This window comes from Scyliorhinus torazame, chromosome 19 (genome assembly GCF_047496885.1).
Source record: "Scyliorhinus torazame isolate Kashiwa2021f chromosome 19, sScyTor2.1, whole genome shotgun sequence".
Lineage (NCBI taxonomy): Eukaryota > Metazoa > Chordata > Chondrichthyes > Carcharhiniformes > Scyliorhinidae > Scyliorhinus > Scyliorhinus torazame.
This window is the reverse complement of record NC_092725.1, coordinates 90,934,633-90,951,433: the sequence shown is the minus strand read 5'-3', so window position 1 is coordinate 90,951,433 and position 16,801 is coordinate 90,934,633. Positions and strand designations below refer to the sequence as shown.

The 16,801-nt window shown below is 46.9% G+C and overlaps 1 protein-coding gene across 5 annotated transcripts in view; it reads right to left on the bottom strand.

The window, feature by feature from the left end:
• The window catches only part of syt1a (synaptotagmin Ia), an 870,875-nt gene that overhangs the window by 161,968 nt on the left and 692,106 nt on the right, over positions 1-16,801 (bottom strand). For all 5 annotated transcript variants that reach the window (XM_072484731.1, XM_072484730.1, XM_072484734.1 and 2 more), the window contains one exon: positions 963-1,159. In XM_072484731.1, coding sequence (XP_072340832.1) covers positions 963-1,134 — 172 coding nt within the window. In that variant the 5' untranslated portion in view covers positions 1,135-1,159. The remainder of the gene's footprint in view (positions 1-962; positions 1,160-16,801) is intronic.

The following is a 16,801-nucleotide window of genomic DNA, read 5'->3' as shown; positions in this document are numbered from 1 at the left end:
ACTTAATGTGCTTCTATTAAAATGAGTTTCTTAAGTCTTCTGGATATTAAAAGGACAGTTTATGGATTACTTAGTGTTGTATTCTTTGGGGGTTGTATTTGAATTGATGGTTGCTAAGATGTTCACTGCATGTTTAAAAAAGGTTAACTTGAGTTCATAGAATAAACATTGTTTTGCTTTAAAAATTACTTTTCCATTTCTGCTGTACCACACCTGTAGAGTGGGCCGTGTGCTCCCCATACCACAATCTATTAAAATTTGTGGGTCAGGTGAACTCCATGATACACTTTGGGGTTCTCTAAACCCTGGCCCATAACAATTGCCTCCTCTTTCGCACCTCACTCAACAAGAATCTATCAATCTTAGTTTGGAATCTTCAATAGAGGATCAGACGTTACGGCCAATAAAATGGTGTACGAGGCTAGATGGGCGAAATGGCTGACTCCTGGTCCTATGGTTTTACAGTCATTGCTTGAGAGTGGCACATTGCTTAATATATTTTACCCTCAGTTACAGTATTCCCATCAGGCAATACTTCCGCAACCGTTTAGTGCGTGAAGGCCGTTTGTGAATTATATAAACACACAACACAGAAGGAGGTCACTCAACCCCTCTTACCTGGGCTGGCTCTTTGAAATATCTCTCCAATTGCCACCCCTGCTCTTTCCCCAATTGCCCTGCAGATATTTAACTTCAAATGTGTATCCAATTCCATTTTGAAAGTTACTATTGAATCTGCTTCCACTGTCTTTTTAGGCAGCGCCTTCCAGATCCCAAAAATACAACATAATTTTTTTTTTAAATTCTCATCTTGGAGTGTAAAATATTCATCTACTGTAAAAACAATCTTTGAAAGCAGAAAATGAACTTTTTTAATATGAAGATTACAAGCTTCCAGAGGATTCATGAAGGTGGAAATTCAACGATGGAATGACTGTGAAATCGGAGTCCTCTTTACTTACGTGGAATTTTGTTGAGTTCATTCATGAACTTTTCCTTCACCTTAGAGAACCCATCGTCCTTGCCTCCTGCCGGGCTGGCAACTGCCTCTGTGGCATTGCCTACGGGAGCTGGGGTTGCGAGCGTGACCGGCGGCGCTGCCAACGCTTCGTGTCGACCTTCGGTCAGCTTCATCCTGAGTCAGGACCTGGGCAAGACTCTGGAGGGGACGACAGAGAAACAAATGAAGGTGTTTGTCAGAACTAAGGTGGTTTCAAATTGTGCCACAGGTTTGGGACACGCCTCTTGTGTTCCATTCTAGTTTTATTTTTGCTTAGCTGAATGAATAATGTATCACTGACACGTTAATTCATGTAGGTTCATACAATATTGATAATCCAGTATAATGGAGTCTAGATCAACCCAGAAGGTTAAAATGTTTCACTAAAACATTGCCTTGTCTGCGTGGCTTATCTGTCACTTTTAACCCCAAACTCTTGTTTTTTATTTATCATTCTGTTCCTACAACTTATTCCCATCTGATAACAACAGCAACTCGCATTTATACAGCATCTACAATGTAGGAAAAACATTTTGATATTCTTTGCTGGAGTGTTATCTGACAAAATCTGACACTGGGAGATTTTTGGACTGGTGACAGAGAGCTTGGCCACAGCCAGATTTTGGAGAGAGGAGAGGCTATGGGGGGGGTGGGGGGGAGTTCCAGAAGTTATGGTCGAGGCAACTGAAGACAAAGCTGCTAATGATGGAGGGATGAAAAATGGGGATAAGCACAAGGTCAGACTTGAAGGAATGCAGAAAACCTGTCGGACTGGATAAGGTTACAGGAGGGGCAAGGCAATGGAAGAATTTCAAATCAAGGATGACAGTTTTAAAATGGAGGTGTTGCTGGGTAGGGATCACTGCCTCTAAGATAGCATTAGACCCCCATCCCCGCCACCACTGTTATCAAGGACTCTCCAGCAACCTCCTGCCCACTCCGCACCAACCCTGGAATTTATTGCCCATTCTCACTTTGGTCTCAACAGCAGTTTGGCACAACTGAATTATTTGCTGGGTAACGGAAGGTCAGTCAACCATGTTGATGTGGGACAGGATCAAATATAGGCCCGTATAGAGTTTACAGCACATAAATAATATGAGACTTCCGTCCATAAAGAGCATCCATGAACCAGATGGAGTTTCTGTAACAACCTATAAGATTCATGGTCACTTTTCCTGGCATCAGAGTTTTATTTCTAGATTTATAGTGTTGAATTGGATTCAACTTCTCAAATTGATGTGGTGGGATTTGAAAACAACTCCTAGGATTAATAGCCCAGATCTCCGGATTAGGGTTAAGTAACTTTGCCCATTTTTATCAATAGTACCCCCCCCCACCCACCCCCCCAACCCATCCACACCCGCCAGCCTTTTCTGGCCATTTTCGTTTGAATCGAAGACACTTTTCTGCCCTCTGTACATTACTTTGGATTGATTCCAGAATTATTAATGGCAGAATTAAGAAGCCTCAAGTTGAATTCAACCAACCCCAGTGAGCAAGTGATGATGTCTGTTAGGTTACCAGGTGTTAACCTTTAGTGAAATGAAATTCAGTATGCTCATTGTTGCAAATGGCTCATATTTTATTACAATAATCTAATTACTGGGTATGATTGGCTCAATGCAATTCATGTCCGATTTATACTCCGCTCCAGGTAATCAGTTAGCACACGCAAGAAGTTCCTGATCTAAAATAGACAAATTGTTCCTCATACCTGAAGTAGGTATTCTCCTTATGACGGGAGACAACCAAATATTGGATAGGCCACTCCTCGACCAAGAGAGTTGCTTTCTGGAAAACCAGGTTTACCTGTTGCCTAACTGGTGATCTAATGCAGGCCAGCACAAAGAAGGTAAGTTTTTAATTACGCACTGATCTGTATGTGAAGCGGGGAGGAACACGCCTCCATTTTTGATTACTCCCCCCATTCCTAATCACTCTCCTCACTCCCAATCACTTTCACCCACTCCCGATCACTCCACCTACTCCTGATCACTGCCCGACACTTCTCTTAACCCCATCACTCTCCCCAACCCCTCACCCCCAATCATCCCCCTCACACCTGATCACTCTCCACTCCCTATTTTCTCTTTCTTCTTATGAATAGTTCAGAACACATTACGGATGGAGTTGACAGTGAGCATTGTTTGCTGATCATTTAGAAGGATGGATAGTTTCACCTCCAGTTTTAATCGTCCGTCAATGAAACACATCTAGTTGGTTTTAAATCCATCTGAGGGAGCATTATTTCAGGTTTGAAAGCGACAGATCAAATCACAATGACAGAGGCATTTCCATGAAAGGAGCATTCTAAAATATTAAAGAGAGCTTGATTAGCTTCAAGTGCTGTTAGATGGAAAAAATAAGGTGACATTTCAATGGTTTTCCCACACAGGTTGGTTGTGTGTTTCATTAGTGAAGAATTTGGAGAAGACATTGGAGAAGACATTAAATTAAATAACATACTGAACATGTCTCCAATCATTGATGACAGGAGGACAGCTGAATGTATCCCGAAATATCAAATAACTTGTTCTCTCTTTCTGAATTACATGGAATTTACAGCACAGAAACAGGCCATTCAGCCCATCAAGTCCTGCCAGTGTTTGCGCCCCCCCCTCCCCCATCCCCATTCCAGCTTACTTGATTTATAACAATCACCGTATCCTTCAAATCCTTTCTCTCTCATGGGTATATCTAACTTCCCATTAAATGTATTTATACTATTCACCTGAACTACTCCCTGTGGTCGTGAGTTCCATATTCTCACTCAGGTAATAAAGTTTCTTCTGAATCCCCGGCTGAATTTATTAGTGACTCTCTTATACTCATATCCCAAGTTTTGGACTTGCCCTCAAGTGGAAACATCTTCTCTGCAGCAACCCTCCCAAAACTTTTCAATTATTTACTTCTACTTCCTCAATCTAGTCTACTGTGTTCGTTGCTCACAATGTGGTTTCCTCCACACTGGGGAGACCAGACGCAGAATGGGTGACCGCTTTGTGGAACACATACGCTCAGTCCAAAAGTGTGAATTAAAAAACAGGTCCTCAAGGGTCATAATCTCCGGATTACTGCCTGAGCCACGTGCAAATTGGCATAGGGAGGCAAGAATAAGGGAAGTTAACACGTGGCTGAAAGAGTGGTGTGGGAATGAGGGGTTCCTTTTCATGGGACACTGGCATCAGTTTTGGGACAGGGGGGACCTATACCGTTGGGATGGTCTCCACCTGAACCGAGCTGGGACCAGTGTTCTGGCGAAAAGAGTAAATAGGGTGGTCAATAGGATTTTAAACTAAAGATTGGGGGGGAAGGGAAAGTCAGGGAACCAAGAGGTGAAGTAATCAGCGGGGAGCGTAGCTGCTTAGGAATACAAAAAAACACGAACAGACAAAACTCAAGAGTGGTTACGATTGTCCCCATCCCACAAAATATGACACAGTGTATGGAAAGGCTCAGTAAACCAAGGTCCACCACACTAAGAAAACAAAAAGGGACGGTCAATAGAGAATTAAAGGTGCTATATTTAAATGCGCGCAGTGTACGGAACAAGGTAGGTGAGCTTGTGGCCCAGATTGTGACTGGCAGCTATGATGTGGTAGGCATCACAGAGACATGGTTGCAGGGGGTTCAGAACTGGCATTTAAACATCCAGGGATTCACAACCTATCGAAAAGACAGAGAGGTGGGCAGAGGGGGCGGGGTTGCCTTGTTAATTAGGAATGAAATTAAATCAATAGCACTAAACGACATAGGGTCAGATGATGTGGAGTCTGTGTGGGTAGAGCTGAGGAACCACAAAGGCAAAAAAAACCATAATGGGAATTATGTACAGGCCTCCTAACAGTGGTCAGGACCGGGGGCACAAAATGCACCACGAAATAGAAAGTGCATGTCAGAAAGGCAAGGTCACGGTGATCATGGGGGACTTCAATATGCAGGTGGACTGGGTAAATAATGCTGCCAGTGGACCCTAGGAAAGGGAATTCATTGAATGCTTACAGGAGGGCTTTTTGGAACAGCTTGTGATGGAGCCCACGAGGGGACAGGCCATTCTGGACTTAGTGTTATGTAATGAGCCAGACTTGATTAAAGATCTTAAAGTAAGAGAGCACTTAGGAGGCAGTGATCATAATATGGTCGAATTCAATCTCCAATTTGAAAGAAAGAAGGTAGAATCAGATGTAAAGGTGTTACAGTTAAATAAAGGTAACTACAGGGGCATGAGGGAGGAACTGACGAAAATCAACTGGGAGCAGAGCCCAGTGGGAAAGACAGTAGAACAGCAATGGCAGGAGTTGCTGGGAGTAATTGAGGACACAGTACAGAGGTTCAGCCCAAAGAAAAGAAAGGTTATCAGAGGGGGGATTAGGCAGCCATGGCTGACAAAGGAAGCTAGGGAATGCATCAAAGCAAAAGAGAAAGCCTATAATGTGGCAAAGAGTAGTGGGAAGTCAGAAGATTGGGAAGACTACAAAAACAAACAGAGGATAACAAAGAGAGAAATAAGGAAAGAGAGGATCAAATTTGAAGGTAGGCTAGCCAGTAACATTAGGAATGATAGTAAAAGTTTCTTTAAATACATTAAAAACAAACGGGAGGCAAAAGTTGACATTGGGCCGCTCCAAAATGACGCTGGTAATTTTGTGATGGGAGACAAGGAAATAGCTGAGGAACTGAATAAGTACTTTGCGTCAGTCTTCACAGTAGAAGACATGAGTAATATCCCAACAATTCCGGAGAGTCAGGGGGCAGAGTTGAATATGGTAGCCATCACAAAGGAGAAAGTGCTAGAGACACTAAGAGGTCTAAAAATTGATAAATCCCCGGGCCCAGATGGGCTACATCCTAGAGTTCTAAAGGAGATAGCTGAAGAAATAGTGGAGGCGTTAGTTATGATCTTTCAAAAGTCACTGGAGTCAGGGAAAGTCCCAGAGGATTGGAAAATCGCTGTTGTAACCCCCCTGTTCAAGAAGGGAACAAGGAAAAAGATGGAAAATTATAGGCCAATTAGCCTAACCTCGGTTGTTGGCAAGATTCTAGAATCCATTGTTAAGGATGAGATTTCTAAATTCTTGGAAGTGCAGGGTCGGATTAGGACAAGTCAGCATGGATTTAGTAAGGGGAGGTCGTGCCTGACAAACCTGTTAGAGTTCTTTGAAGAGATAACAAATAGGTTAGACCAAGGAGAGCCAATGGATGTTATCTATCTTGACTTCCAAAAGGCCTTTGATAAGGTGCCTCACGGGAGACTGCTGAGTAAAATAAGGGCCCATGGTATTCGAGGCAAGGTACTAACATGGATTGACGATTGGCTGTCAGGCAGAAGGCAGAGAGTTGGGATAAAAGGTTCTTTTTCGGAATGGCAACCGGTGACGAGTGGTGTCCCGCAGGGTTCAGTGTTGGGGCCACAGCTGTTCTCTTTATATATTAACGATCTAGATGACGGGACTGGGGGCATTCTGGCTAAGTTTGCCAATAATACAAAGATAGGTGGAGGGGCAGGTAGTATGGAGGAGGTGGGGAGGCTGCAGAAAGATTTAGACAGTTTAGGAGAGTGGTCCAAGAAATGGCTGATGAAATTCAACGTGGGCAAGTGCGAGATCTTGCACTTTGGAAAAAACAATAGAGGCATGGACTATTTTCTAAACGGTGACAAAATTCATAATGCTGAAGTGCAAAGGGACTTGGGAGTCCTAGTCCAGGATTCTCTAAAGGTAAACTTGCAGGTTGAGTCAGTAATTAAGAAAGCAAATGCAATGTTGTCATTCATCTCAAGAGGCTTGGAATATAAAAGCAGGGATGTACTTCTGAAGCTTTATAAAGCATTAGTTAGGCCCCATTTAGAATACTGTGAGCAATTTTGGGCCCCACACCTCAGGAAGGACATACTGGCACTGGAGCGGGTCCAGCGGAGATTCACACGGATGATCCCAGGAATGGTAGTCCTAACATACGATGAACGTCTGAGGATCCTGGGATTATATTCATTGGAGTTTAGGAGGTTGAGGGGAGATCTAATAGAAACTTACAAGATAATGAATGGCTTAGATAGGGTGGATGTAGGGAAGTTGTTTCCATTAGCAGGGGAGACTAGGACCCGGGGGCACAGCCTTAGAATAAAAGGGAGTCACTTTAGAACAGAGATGAGGAGAAATTTCTTCAGCCAGAGAGTGGTGGGTCTGTGGAATTCATTGCCACAGAGGGCGGTGGAGGCCGGGACGTTGAGTGTCTTTAAGACAGAAGTTGATAAATTCTTGATTTCTCAAGGAATTAAGGGCTATGGAGAGAGAGCGGGTAAATGGAGTTGAAATCAGCCATGATTGAATGGTGGAGTGGACTCGATGGGCCGAATGGCCTTACTTCCACTCCTATGTCTTATAGTCTTATGGTGACCTCTCGCCACCATCCTGCTTGATGTTTCTATTCGCCATCTTGCTCTCATGCTTACATTTCTGCCCTCGGCCTGCTGCAATTTTACAAAGAAGCCCAACACCAGCTGTCAAAACAACATCTCATCTTCCGATTAGGCACGCTACAGCTTTCTGGATTTTATTTCAGACCATGAACTCTGTCCTCCATTTTGTAGCCTGCTCCCCCAGTACCAGCCTGAACCGTGTTCTCAATTTTTTCTTTGCTTTTCAACAGCACTGACCTTTATTTTGCTATTCTCACCCACTCCGAACAATCATTTTTTCCCTTAGTTCTCCCATTATCACTCCCTTTGTCTTTGGTTCCATGTCATCTTTGTCCTTTAATTTCTCCCGCCCTCTAACGTATCCTTCACCTTCTCGTTTTCTCCATCCGCCACTCTCCCCTTTCTCAACCCCCCCCATAAAATCCATCCCATTCCTGCCTTTCTTCAGGTCTGAACAAGAGTCATTTTAACCTTGAAACATGAACTCTTTTTCTCTTTCCACGGATGCTGCCAGACCAGCTGTGTTTTCTGTTTTTATTTCAGATCTTGAGCATCCGCAGGATTTTGCTTTGATCCTTTCAGAGTCTTGAAGGTCCCTATCAGGTCATCCCTCAACCTGTTAAATCTTCCCTGATATTTATAAACTGTTAGGTTGTGTTTCATGTGAGTAAATCTTTACTGCACTTCCTCCAGAGCCTCTATGTCCTTTCTTGTAATATGGAGAGAAGAGCTTTTCCCAATACTCCAGAGTGTGATCTAACAAAGCTCAACAAAGAAACCAACAACCGAAGACAGATCCTCCCATTTATCCTCAGTATTCAAAAAATAACAAATTTATATCCCATGGACAACTAAAGCGGTAAGAGACAACATAAAACTGAAAGAAGAAACATACAAAACTGTTAAAACTAGCACAGTTTTTGAATTCTTCCACAGGATGTGAGCATTTTTGGCTAAATCAGCATTTATTGCCCATCTCTAATTGCTCGAGAAGGTGGTGGTGAGCTGCCTTCTCAACCAGTGCAGGTACACCCACAACACTGTTAGGAAGGGAATTCCAGGATATTGACCCAGTGACATTGAAGGAACGACAATATACTTCCGAGTCAGGATGGTATATGGCTTGAAGGGGAACTTGCAGGTGGTGGTGTTCCCATATGTCTGCTACCCTTGCCCCTCTGCTAGTAGAGCGCATGGGTTTGGAAGGTGCTGTCAAAGAAGGCTCAACAGGTTGCATATTGTGTCGTGCAGACACTGCTGCCGCTGTGTGTCGCTGGTGAAAGGAGTGAAGGTTTAAGGTGGTGGATGGAGCGCTGCTCAAATGGATTGCTTTCTCCTGGATGACGTTGTGCTTCTTGAGCGTCATTGAATAGCACTCATCCAGGCAAGTGGAGAGTATTATGTCAAACCCCTAATTTGTGTCTTGTAGTTATTAATGCCATAAAATGTCAAGACTAGGTGGTTAAATTCTCTCTTGTTGAGATGGTCATTGCCTGGCACTTGTGAGGTATGAATATTATTAGCCCAAGACCAAAAGTTGTCCAGGTCTTGCTGCATGTGGACATGGACCTCAGTATCTGAGGGGATGGGAATGGTACTGAACGCACATTCTTATGTTGGAGGGAAGGTCATTGATGAAGTAGCTGATGATGGTTGGTCTAGGACACTACTCTGAGGAACTCCTACATTGATGTCCTGGGACTGAGATGATTGACCAACAACCATAAGTTGTGCGCTAGGTATGCTGCCAACCAGTGGGAAGTTTCCTCCCTGATTCCCATTGACTCCAGATTTGCAGGGGCTCCTTGATGCCATACTAAGTCAAATGCTGCCTTGATGTCAAGGACAATCACTCTCACCTCACCTCCGGCATTCAGCTCTTTTGTCCATGCTGAGACCAAGGCTGAAATGAGCACGGGCTGAACCCAAACTGATCACTGGTGAGCAGGACCCCCAGGTCCGACCAGGCACTTTCTCCAGTGACAGGTTCAGAAAGCTGGGAAAATTTTCAACTTGTGCTACACACCTCGGGAGTAAAAATCACCATTTATTACATAGTGTCTTTAATGTAGAAAAGAAAGAAAAGACCCCAAACCCTGGGGGAACTGTTGAAAGTTTAATGTAGACTTTAAGGACTTTTAAAGGAAGAGAGAGAAGTAGAGAGCTGGGCCATTTAGGCAAGGAGTTCCAGACCATGGGGCTGTGGTGGCTCATGTCAATGGTGGGACAAAGAGAGGGTGAATGTCCCGAAATCTGAGGCGGGGGAATTGATATCATGTGGGAGAAGCAAGGTTCCCAAAGGTTGCAGAGGAAGGAACACCAAGAAGCCTGTTTGTGTTTTGAAATGTCTGAGTGACGCATTTGACTTTCCATTGTCATGAGACTATGCCATGAGGCTGTCTCCGGCGGCAAATACCTCAAGATCAGTTCAATAAAAACCTCTCACTGAGTACACTTGGGAAAGACCTATCCCTATGCTTGAAACAAGGCCATTTAATTCCTTTAGCCTACTCTAATATGCAGGTGGATCATTGGATCCATATTGCAAGTCCATTTGGTAAATTTAGCTCCATATCTCTTTGTAGCCTTTTAAAAAAATATATGTTTATTCAAAGTTTTTCCAACAAAAATTTTCAACCAGTTAACCCCCCCCCCCCCCTGTAACAGAAAAGAAAAAGACAAAAGAGCAGAACAAAACATAAACATATCAAGCAAACATAGTACAGAACTTATTCAATGGGTTTCTCCCGCACAAATTAACCCTCCCATATGCTTGTACAAATACTGCCTGGGAAAACCCCCCTCCCCCACCCACACAAATATCCCCCCCCCCCCCGAAAGAAACACCCCCCTCCCCTCCCCTCCCCCCCCTCCCCCCCCCGGGTTGCTGCTGCTGCTGACCGAGCTCCTTCTAGCGCTCCGCGAGATAGTCAAGGAACGGTTGCCACCGCCTGAAGAACCCCTGCGCAGACCCTCTCAAGGCAAACTTTATCCTCTCCAGCTTAATGAACCCTGCCATGTCATTTATCCAGGCTTCCACACTGGGGGGCTTCGTGTCCTTCCACACTAACAAGATTCTCCGCCGGGCTACCAGGGACGCAAAGGCCAGAATACCGGCCTCTTTCGCCTCCTACACTCCCGGCTCATCCGCCACCCCAAATAATGCCAGCCCCCAACTTGGTTTGACCTGGACTTTCACCACCTTGGACATAGTCCTCGCGAAACCCCTCCAGAACCCTTCAAGTGCCGGGCACGACCAAAACATGTGGACGTGATTCGCCGGGCTTCCCGAGCACCTCCCACATCGGTCCTCCACCCCAAAGAACCTACTCAGCCTCGCCCCTGTCATATGCGCTCTGTGAATAACCTTAAACTGTATCAGGCTGAGCCTGGCACACGAGGAAGAGGAATTGACCCTACTTAGGGCATCAGCCCACAGACCCTCTTCAATCTCCTCCCCCAACTCCTCCTCCCACTTGCCCTTCAGCTCCTCTACCAAAGCCTCCCCCTCTTCTTTCATCTCCTGATATATCGCTAAAACCTTGCCCTCTCCGACCCATACACCCGAAATCACCCTGTCCTGAATCCGCTGTGTCGGGAGCGACGGGAATTCCCTCACCTGCCGCCTCACAAATGCCCTCACTTGCATGTACCTGAAAGCATTTCCTGGGGGTAACCTGAACTTCTCCTCCAGCGCCCCGAGGCTCGCAAACGTCCCGTCTATAAACAGGTCCCCCATCCTTCTGATCCCTGCCCGATGCCAGCTCCGAAACCCCCCATCCATCCTCCCTGGGACGAACCGATGGTTCTCCTGGATCGGGGACCACACCGAGGCTCCCATCGCACCCCTATGTCGTCTCCACTGCCCCCAGATCTTTAGCGCTGCCGCCACTACCGGACTCGTGGTGTACCTTGTCGGCGAGAGTGGCAGCGGTGCCGTCACCACCGCCCTCAGACTCTTTCCTTTGCAGGACGCCATCTCCAACCTCTTCCATGCCACCCCCTCTCCCTCTATCACCCACTTACGAATCATCGCTACATTGGCTGCCCAATAATAGCCCTCCAGATTCGGCAACGCCAGCCCTCCCTGTCCCTACTACGCTCCAGAAACCCCCTCCTTACCCTCGGGGTCTTGTTTGCCCACACAAAGTCCTACCTACCCGCTTTAAAAAGGCCTTGGTAATCCTAATAGGAAGGCACTGGAACACGAAAAGAAACCTCGGGAGGACCGTCATTTTAATCGACTGTACCCTGCCCGCTAGCGAGAGTGTCAACACATCCCATCGTTTGAAGTCCTCCTCCATCTGCTCCACCAACCGCGTCAAATTAAGTTTGTGCAAGGGCCCCCCAGCTCCTAGCTACCTGGATCCCCAAGTACCGAAAGCTCCTTTCCACCCTCCTCAACGGTAGGTCATCTATCCTTCTTCCCTGGTCCCCTGGATGCACCACAAAGAGCTCACTTTTCCCTACATTGAGCTTGTAGCCCGAGAAGTCCCCAACTCCCTTAGGTTCCGCATGACCTCCACCATCCCCTCCACTGGATCCGCCACATACAGCAACAGGTCATCTGCATACAGCGACACTCGATGCTCCTCTCCCCCTCGGACCACCCCCCTCCAGTTCCTGGACTCCCTTAATGCCATGGCCAAAGGCTCAATTGCTAATGCAAACAACAGGGAGGACGGGGGGCACCCCTGCCTCGTCCCTCGATACAGCCGGAAGTACTCCGACCTCCGCCGATTCGTAGCCACACTTGCCACTGGGGCTCTATATGGAAGCTTAACCCAACTAATAAACCCCTCCCCAAACCCAAACCTCCGCAACATTTCCCAGAGATACTCCCACTCCACCCGGTCAAAGGCCTTCTCCGCGTCCATAGCTGCCACTATCTCCGCCTCTCCCTCCACTGATGGCATCATAATCACGTTTAGGAGCCTCCGCACATTGGTGTTTAGCTGCCTGCCCTTTACAAATCCCATCTGGTCCTCATGAATCACCCCCGGGACACAGTCCTCAATTCTCGTAGCCAGCACTTTTGCCAGCAACTTAGCGTCCACATTGAGGAGCGAGATCGGTCTATATGACCCACATTGCAGTGGGTCCTTGTCCCGCTTCAGGATCAGAGAAATCAGCGTCACGGACATTGTCGGGGGCAGGGTCCCCCCCCCTCCCTTGCCTCATTGAAAATCCTCACCAGCAATGGGGCTAACTGGTCCGCATACTTCCTGCAAAACTCAACCGGGAACCCATCTGGCCCCAGGGCCTTCCCTGCCTGCATGCTCCCCAGTCCTTTAACCAGCTCCTCCAACCCAATTGGTGCCCCAAACCAGCCACCTCCTGCTCCTCCACCCTCGGGAACCTCAGTTGATCAGGAAATCTTTGCATCCCCTCTTCCCCCATCCCTTTGTAGCCTTAACACATAAACATCAATTGACATCAATCTTGAAATCTCCCAAGCATTGCAGCATCTTGGGAACAGTAATTCCACATTCCCACTATTCGTTAGTGCGAAATATGTGTTCTGAGTTGTATCCGAAAATCTTCAGCTCTAATTTCAAGATTTTGACCTCTTCTTAGGGATGGAATTGCAGCAGGGTTTGGAGATGAGGCTAGTGTTTCAAATTCATTGGGCGGGATTCTCCGTTTGAGAAACTATGTGCTGACCCGGGACTGAGTGGCGGGTGTTCCACGGTCCCCATGGTAGAGCTGGTCCTGGAGCAATTCAGGACATGCTAATGAGCCAACACTCGCGCCATGTGGAACTAGTGCGATTCCAACTCACGCTGGCATTGGGATTGGCATTGGAGAGTCTTACATGCTGGATCAGCATATAAGCACCCCTCTGCCCACACACTCTCTTCCCAGACAAAAATATGCCACCCCAGACAACGGCCCCCAGAGATTCGTGGATGCAAAGCTCAACATACTGCTGGAAGCCGAGAAAAGGCGGGACACACTGTTCCCCGGGGTGGGAAGGAGGCTGCCACCGATCAAGGTCAACTAGGCCTGGGTTCAGATGGCACAGGCCGTGAGCGCTATTGGGCCCACCACGAGGACCAGCCAGTAGTGCTGGAAAAAGCTGCGCGACCTCCTCACCATACGGCTGGTGGTACTCTGCATATTTACGGGTCACGATGGGCAGTCAGTGGTATGTGAAGCCAGTTGGCCACCTTGCAGGCTACGAAGACAGAGAGTAGGAATAAATGGGCTGAATTCTCCGTTTCACGGTGACGGAAATGTGAATTGCAATCGGGCATCATGCAAAAATCGAGGTTTGCGCCCACCACCAATTTCAGCGCCATCCTCTGGTCCCTTCCTGGTGGTGAAAACAAGGTTTGCGTCCCGCACTGGCGGGGCCATGCAAAATCAGCATTTGCGTGGATTTAAATCTACTTAGTGGGTTGGACACAGTGTGCTCCGCCATTCCACGATGCTCCATCATTTCAACCGGAAGTCATGTGGGCACGAATTAGTGCAAGCCACTCAGTTTTATGAAAATCGGTCAAAAAGGAATGAAACCAGATGGACCCTCAGGCAGCAACCAAAACATCGAAAATGACAACAGCCATTCTGACTTGGAAACATATCGCCGTTCCTTCCCTGACCTAATTAATTATACATCTGGAGATTTAACTCTGTATTGCGTGGTAGGGGCAGGAATGATGGCACATGTTCCACCATATCTGGGTGCCATATTTAAAGGCGTCCACCATCACAGGCCCGCCATTGAAGTTGGATCTCCTGAAAAAGATGGTTCTCCAGGAACCCTCTGAGGCTGGAAGATGGAGCCCCTCAATGACACTGAACTTGAAAGATCCTCCCCCCACCCACTGCTGTGGTGTTCTGGGGTCTGGGATGTTCCTTGTAGAGTCCTCCAAGATGACTAAAAGTCGTAGTAATGACAAGGAACATCAAGCTACGTATTTGAAACAAAGCTAGTTTATTTTACACTACTTTAAATGATTCGCACACTTTACTAAGCAATAGGTAATAAAAAGCAATCTATGCTACAGAAGTCTATAATATCTCTAATCCAACAAAAACTCTATCTCAACCTTTAACTAACCTTCTCTAATACCTTCTTCAACCTTCTTCCAGAACTCGAGAAGCCAGAGTCTATTTATATGATTACTCTGTGGTGCCATCTAATGTTGAGATACATGAACATCATCTTGTTAACCCTTTACAACCCTTACATTATACATATCAAGAAGTCTAACAACACCACGTTAAAGTCCAACAGGGGCAGCATGGCATCACAGTGGTTAGCACTGCGGCTTCACAGCACCAGGGTCCCAGGTTCGATTCCCCGCTGGGTCACTGTGCAGAGTCTGCACGCTCTCCGCGTGTCTGCGTGGGTTTCCTCCCACAGTCCAAAGACATGCCGGTTAGGTGGATTGGACATGCTAAATTACCTTAGTATCCAAAAAAAGGTTAGGAGGGGTTATTGGGTTATGGGGGTAGGGTGGATGTGAGGGCTTAAAGTGGGTCGGTGCAGACTCAATGGGCTGAATGGCCTCCTTCTGCACTGTATGTTCTACGTTCTATGTTTGTTTCGAATCACTAGCTTTCGGAGCACAGCTCCTTCATTTGATGAAGGAGCTGTGCCTCCGAAAGCTACTGATTCAAAACAAACCTGTTGGGCTTTAACCTGGTGTTACAAGACTTCTTACTGTGCCCACCCCAGTCCAACGCCGGCACCTCCACATCATTACACATACCATTGCAGGGTGGCTGGCGTCTGCCATCCTGAACTCCGGAGACAGCCCCAGGCATTGTTCCAATGAGAACCGATGAGATATGTTCTGGACTGGTCTATTTTCCCGCTGACATGGCGGAGAACCAGACGTGAGGGGAAGATTCCAGTCTGACCTTCATCCACATCCCATTAGCGGGATATAAATCAGTTTCATGCCGGCCTCCAGCGGGTTTCCCAATCCACTATGGTGGGCACCAGCGGACGATCGTGCGGGAAATTCACGGTGTCATAAAACCGAATTTTAGGCTCCTGCTGAACTCTACATCCCACCCACTCCCCCACCCCCACCCACCTCACCCCCCCACCCCCACCCACTGCACCCCCCCACCCCATCCCAATGACTGGGGCTTGGGAGAGTTCCGCCCCTCAATCTTTTCTTCCCTAAAGTGAACAGCCTCAACTTCTCCAACCTGTCCGGATAATTAGAGTCCCTCATCCCCAGAACCATTCCTTTCTGCATTCTCTCGAAAGCCTTTGCATTTCTAACCTGTGTTCTCCAAAATTGGACACAAAAGTATTCCAATTGAGCCTAACCAGTGCTGTATAAGGTTCTTTGTTTTTATATTCTATGCCTCTATTTATAAAGCTCTGGATGTTGTGTGCCTTAGATCCTGCTTTCTCAACCTGCCCTGCCACCTTCAATGATTTGTTCACATGCATGAGGACTTTGCAGCTGTTAGTTCTGGAGGGTGCGACCAATATAAAGAAGGTGACTGTAGCAATGTTGGGTGATAAAAAAAAATACTTAAAAGATTGGCAAGTAGAAAAGTCACCTGATCTGGATGAGATGCATCCAGATGGGTCGGTAACCAAGGGAGATCAGTAAAAAAACAGAGATGGCAGAAGGAAATTATTTTTTATACTGAGTTGTTGTGACGTGGAATGTGCTGCCGGCAAAGCTACACACAAAAGTAACTTTCGAAAGAGAATTTCATACATCCCTTGAATAATGTAATGTAATGTAAAATAATATTTCAAAGGCCCCGGCCATGCTCTCCTTTCTCTTGCAGGCACATCTGGGAAGTAGCTGAGGGGTCCACAAGTCAGGAACTGGATTCCAGCCCTGAGAACAGCAGAGGTAAGGAATCCACAGACTCCAACATTGAAGACCCACAGCGATCGCCAACGCCCCAGCACAGAAACACACATCTCGGTGGGACTTGGTTCTGCAGTCGCCCTGGAGTCATAGTCAGGTGAGAATATCGCACTGTCTGATCCACAGTAGGTGGAGGCAGGGACATCCCAGGATGCCGGCACTCAGAGGATTCCTGGAGGTCGGGAATCTGTGGAGTCCGAGTCAGATGAGGAGCCTCTGGATTTGGTCAAACTTCAGTTGCTGAAGCTGCAAAGACAAACTTGGGGACATTGGGAAGGGATGTCTGCTGCACTCCCCAGACTGCACGGCGTGATGGAGTTTGCCCATGTTCAGACTAAGGTGATAATGCTGACAGGCCAATGCACATAGGTCAACACTGGTAGGGTATTGGCTGCCTTGGAGACCCTGGTCCAAGACACCTGCAGGAATTGCACTCCTGGCTGAGGGAATTGCTGGCATCCATCAGTGTCAACACCAGAGGAGCGTAGGCATCACACACCCATTACTTACCTCTCAAAGAGGCAG